The sequence below is a fragment of the Cebus imitator genome, unplaced genomic scaffold, assembly GCF_001604975.1.
Source record: "Cebus imitator isolate Cc_AM_T3 unplaced genomic scaffold, Cebus_imitator-1.0 Scaffold222, whole genome shotgun sequence".
NCBI classification, from domain to species: domain Eukaryota; kingdom Metazoa; phylum Chordata; class Mammalia; order Primates; family Cebidae; genus Cebus; species Cebus imitator.
In genome coordinates this window covers 3,563,006-3,569,005 of record NW_016107537.1, presented here as the reverse complement: position 1 = coordinate 3,569,005, position 6,000 = coordinate 3,563,006, and the positions used below count along the sequence as shown (strand labels likewise).

The window sequence follows — 6,000 nt, the reverse complement described above, 5'->3', positions numbered from 1 at the left end:
AGACGGGGTTTCACCATGTTGACCAGGATGGTCTCGATCTCTTGACCTCGTGATCCGCCCACCTCGGCCTCCCAAAGTGCTGGGATTACAGGCTTGAGCCACCGCGCCCGGCCTCTTCTCCCTACATTTATCTATCTATATATGTCTTTCAGGTTGACCTTTCTTAAATGTGTTTACTTTGATGTAACTCATCTGCTTATGGCCGGATCCTCATTACATGAAGGAAACATTTACATTCTAATATAACACATATTTTGTGATTTGGCCTATTTCTCCCATTTTATCTCTTCACCCCATTTTCTCTGACTATGTCCAAGTTTTACCACATTATTGTGATATTTCTTATTTTCTATGCTGTTTCATGCCTTATTATTATTATTATTATTATTATTTTTTGCACATGCTGCCCTGACTAGAAACCCTTTGCACTGTTACTCTTCACTTGTCTATTATAAAAATATGACCCTAAATTTGCAGTGTCTCAGGAGCTTTTCTGGTAGAAATAACTCTTATTGCCTTTGTGCTGCTACTATATTTTATTGACTTGAATTGCAGAAATAATGAATGTTACTTTCTGCTTTTGTTTTTCTACATTTTTATTTCCAATGTAGGAAAAATTAGTGTTTTATTCATATTATCAGATTTTTCTAGGATAGACCCTATGAATTTGCAGACACAGCAAATGTTTCTTGAATTACTGACTGACTGACAGTGATAAATACAACATTTTCTGAAGATTTCTTTTTTCTCTTTTTTTTAATAGGAAGGAAAAGTACTACCAACAACTGGAAAAAAAGCAAATGGTATTGATATTATAAAAAGTGATCCACGAGAGCAATCAAATAATGATAATGTTATTTTTTGTGTACAAAAACAAAGGTGGTGAGATACTGAATATAGCTGAATAATTTTCTATGCTTTAATAATATAATTTTTGAAAATAATGTAATTAGTTTACATATAATTTAAAATAAATTCAAATTAAATGTAAATTACATTAAATTATAAACCTAACAAATATAAATATAATTTATGAATTTTAAATTGTAAATATAATTTAATTTAATTTATACTTTTCCTTAAAACTTTGGTGAACAATTAAACTTGTTGACCAAAATATAATATTCATTGTTGAGATATGGACATTAGATTTACAAAAAAAAAAAATGTGACGTGGGATGATGTAAATTAAGAAAGCAGCTGGCTAGGTAATTAGGTTTCTGATGAGGAAACTTGAGGGAACTCATTTTATGTGGACTGAGTATATTCCCACTCAAAGAGAAGATTAAATTATTGCTGCTTTGGAACTTACTAGAAGCAGACGGTAGAAGAATGACAGTAAACCACAGGAACTGATTTCTTCTCTCTATAAGGGTTACACATCAATGATATGTGCCTCATTCATGTTCATTAGCAAACTGGGAGGCACTTGGATATCAGAACATTGGCTGTTTTCTTTAAAAATGCTGTTTTTGATGAAATAGCCATTTTTTAAAAAGTACCTCAGAGACTGCTGTGCTATAGCATATCAAAGTGACTTTAGAAAAAAACAAACAAGAAATTTATTTTTTGAGTACTAAAAGTGTAACTGTCAATAATCATGGCTAAGATTTTGATGCATAGAAGTTGATTAGGCTGGGTGCAGTGGCTTACGCCTGTAATCCCAGCACTTTGGGAGGCCAAGGCAGGCAGATCACAAGGTCAGGAAATTAAGACTACCCTGGCTAACACAGTGAAACCCCATCTCTACTAAAAATACAAAAAATTAGCCAGGCGTGGTGGCTACATGCCTGTAGTCTCAGCTACTTGGGAGGCTGAGGCAGGAGAATTGCTTGAACCTGGGAAGTGGAGGCTGCTGTGAGCCAAGATTGTGCCTCTGCACTCCAGCCTGAGCAATAGAGTGAAACCTTGTCTCAAAAAAAAAAAAAAAACACAAAAAACGTTGATTGTTATGAAAAAAAGTCAGTGATTGTTCACAGATTTTGGTTAGAGTTTTTAATATGGAAGTCTGAGTACTTATTATTTATTCGATGTGTATTATATACATTTTTTGCATAAGTGAATAAAAAGATGCCAAGAGAACCAAAGTTGAGAATCCAGGCAATTTGAAAATGCCAGAAGCCTTCATGACTGTGAACAACATGTGTATTTTTATAAACTATTCTTCTCCAAGTAGATATCTAAACTAATAATTGAGAACACTTTCTGCAAACAGAAATAAATGATACATTTTAATGTACTCTCATCTCAACTTCATATTTTCTAAGTTAAAGGACAAAATGAAGGACAGAATAACAATTGTAATATAATAGTTTAAATGATTCTTGGGTGATTTCTTAAGGTATACCATAGCATTCTACCATAGACTTTTGACATTTATCCTTCTGGGGCCCTATTTGGTCCTGTCATTTGACATCACTTTTTTTGGTTTCATTCATCAGATTCACATTGGTAGAAGTACTTTTCTATATTACTTGTAGTCATGTGAAACCTAATCTCACACTCGCAATTTGGACTGCATGTTTTATAGAATCTATACTGTGATTTTCATGTGTATATTTCTGTCATGTTTGTGTGCTAACCAAAACAAGAGCAAAGCAACCCAAAACCTAATGGGTAACAATTTCAAGGCCAAGCAAAAAAATCTTAGCTGGATACAAATACTGCATGATTGATGGTAGGCTCTGTCATATTTACCTGTAGTCAATTATGTGTTCCTTTTCCTTTGTAGTGTCTCCTGAGCAACCACCTTTATTTATGGTAAACATACATATTTTCTTTAATTATTAATAAAATGCTCTGTGATATATACATGAAACGTTAATCATTATGTTGTCAAACCCATTCAGCATACTGTGAAAGACAAAGATCACATTTCAACTAGAGTCGTAGGAAAGTTGGATTCGCCAACTTCCAGAGAAGGTAAATTTGCCACTACAAATTTCATTCTGGAAAATGTACACGAAAATGTTGAAAATGCTCATAGGTTTTTGATTCTCACTTTTTCCCAAATGGGATGGAAGGATTTGATGTAAATATGCTAATGTTCTTGTTAATATCTTTGTTCATAAAATGATATTTAAAGCATAAGGCAGACATTTTCACACCGTGAGCTCTAGCCCAAATGCTTTTCCTTTTAAGTTGTCATCATCTAAATATCCCAATTTTGAATTCCTGTGCATGTTAGGGATTCAAGGAGGTGTATTTTGAAAATGTAAAAATTTTCAGTGCTTCAAAATGGATTGCAATACTCTTTTCTCTTCTGCATCTCGAGAAAAGCTATACCTGCTGACATTACAATTGTTTTAGAACTTCAACTGTTTTATGTCAGTGTTGTTACATTGAGAAGCTTTACTTAACCACATCTTCTGATTGCTAGGTTGAGTTTCTGCATGTGTATGTGTGTGTGTTTATCTCTGATTAAAAATGAATGAAGTGATTCATCACTCTTTTTTAACTCTTTGGTAGATACAGTGTTTAAAAACAATGATTCTGAGTTGCTTTGGCCTTAGAATCTTTTCTTCTACTACCATTCATTACCAACAGGTAACCAACAGCCTGAATTAATATTTTTTTACTTTTAAATCACTGCAATGCACATTAAAAATATTTTACAAGATACATGCACTTTCATAGATAATATGTAGAATCTGTTTCCAGGTATCAAGTATCTCTCCCATGGCTGTGTTGATTGCACCTGTTTACTCCTTAAACCATGTCTTTCTGACACGTCATAACTCTTAGAAACTCTAGTGTGGGCAGTTTGCCCGTGGGTGTGTGAAGAGAGACAGTCAGTGTGGAGGCCACAGGGGACTCGCCAGGATGAGCAGCACCTTAGCTAAGATCGCAGAGATAGAAGCTGAGATGGCTCGGACTCAAAAGAACAACGCCACAGCACACCACCTAGGGCTGCTTAAGGCTCGTCTTGCTAAGCTTTGTCGAGAACTCATTACTCCAAATGGTGGTGGTGGTGGAGGTCCAGGAGAAGGTTTTGATTGATCAAGACAGGTGATGCTCGAATTGGATTTGTTGGTTTTCCATCTGTGGGGAAGTCAACACTGCTTAGGAACCTGCCAGGGGTGTATTCTGAGGTAGCAGCCTATGAATTCACTACTCTGACCACAGTGCTTGGTGTCATCAGATACAAAGGTGCCAAGATCCAGCTCCTGGATCTCCCAGGTATCATTGAAGGTGCCAAGGATGGGTAAGGTAGAGGCCGTCAAGTCATTGCACCGTCCCTAACCTGTAACTTGATCCTGATTGTTTTAGATGTCCTGAAACCATTGGGACATAAGAAGATAATTGAAAATGAACTGGAAGGCTTTGGCATTCACTTGAACAGGAAACCTCCCAGCACTGGCTTTAAGAAGAAGGACAAGGGAGGCATTAATCTCACAGCCACTTGCCCCCAGAGTGAGCTGGATCTGAAGCTGTGAAAAGCATTCTGGCCAAATACAAGATTCATAATGCTGATGTGACTCTATTTAGCGATGCTGCAGCTGATGACCTCATTGATGCGGTGGAAGGAAACAGAGTTTATATCCCCTGTATCTGTGTGTTAAATAAGATTGACCAAATCTCCATTGAGGAATTGGCTATCATCTATAAGATGCCTCACTGTGTACCCATCTCTGCCTGTCACCGTTGGAATTTTGATGACCTACTGGAAAAGATTTGGGACTATCTGAAACTAGTGAGAATTTATACCAAACCCAAAGGCCAGTTACCAGATTACATTTCCCCAGTGGTGCTTCCTTACTCCGTGACCACAGTGGAGGATTTCTGCATGAAGATTCACAAAAATCTTATCAAAGAATTTAAATATGCTCTGGTCTGGGGTCTGTCTGTGAAACACAGTCCTCAGAAAATGGGTAAAGACCATATGTTGGAGGACAAGAATGTCATTCAAATTGTGAAGAAGTGAAACCTTCCCCCTTTCCCATCTGCCAGGTGAACCACAACAACCTTCCCCATGATCAAGCACCCTACCCCAGTTCTTCATGGCTTTGACAGTCACTGGATCAGGATCCAGGGGAGGGAGATGGAGGCACCCAAACTGTCTTACCTTGGTGTCACTGTGTATGTTGAACTGCATAAAAGACCTGGTAGGCTAGTCAGCTACATGCAAAAAAAAAAAAAAAAAAAAAAAAAACTCTAGTGTGTGCTTTTCAGAGAATGACAGTAGGAATGGAAATAGCCAATGGTAAAAGTGTTACTTGTCCTCTTGGCTCCCCTTCATCAATGCTAAACTCTAAACTACTCAGGTCACAATTTAGAGCCCCTTTGTTGATCACTATAAAGCATTCCCTGATATCAAATGACAAATAGGCCCTTGATGAAGAAAAGTCCTGTAAAGCTGTATTGCTCTGGTTTGTGTGTGTGTGTGTGTGTGTGTGTGTGTGTGTGTGTGTATTTTTTCCTCTTCTGAAAACTGTTAAAGAAGACTTTTCATTACAAATGAAAATATTTCTATTTCATATTTATTTCCTGTCTCGTGGCACTCTGCTCTCCTTGGATCTAGTAAGGATCTCAGCTTGTTTTATTTATATCTGCAAAAAACTATGCCGATGCTTCATTTTTCATGTCAATTACTGACATGTTTTCAAATCTTCACAAGTTATTTCTGAAGATGTTGGTGCATCGAGGAAAGATGGTGTCATTGTAGTAGAAGAAGTTTTAAATAGGTTATGTTCAGTAAAATTCCAGAGCCCGTTTCTCTGGAAGGCATAGAAATAGTGGTGTTATGCATAAACATAAAATAGCACCACAAGGCCTTGTGTACATAAAAGTGTTTATATCCTGGAAGATTCTAATTCACTGCTCAGTAATGTTTCCTGGAGAGGAAAATAGGTGAGATAGATTGCTGAGCCTGTGATAATAACTCATAATATGAAGCGAAAGCATAGAAACAAAATGAGAGACAATAGATACACAAACTGATGTGAGTGAAGAACATCTGTGAAACAGTGTGTCTATGGGAGAGAGGAGGCCATGGGGCTA

The 6,000-nt window shown here is 36.9% G+C and overlaps 1 protein-coding gene and 1 pseudogene across 1 annotated transcript in view; both read left to right on the top strand.

Annotated features, from left to right (window-relative positions):
• LOC108281196 (ankyrin repeat domain-containing protein 36B-like) overlaps nt 1-6,000 on the top strand; it is a 97,526-nt gene that overhangs the window by 49,035 nt on the left and 42,491 nt on the right. Inside the window, exons 13-15 of the mRNA XM_037727202.1 lie at nt 764-803; nt 2,732-2,760; nt 2,850-2,922. Coding sequence (XP_037583130.1) covers nt 764-803; nt 2,732-2,760; nt 2,850-2,922 — 142 coding nt within the window. The remainder of the gene's footprint in view (nt 1-763; nt 804-2,731; nt 2,761-2,849; nt 2,923-6,000) is intronic.
• Nucleotides 3,766-4,924, top strand: LOC108281197 (annotated as a pseudogene).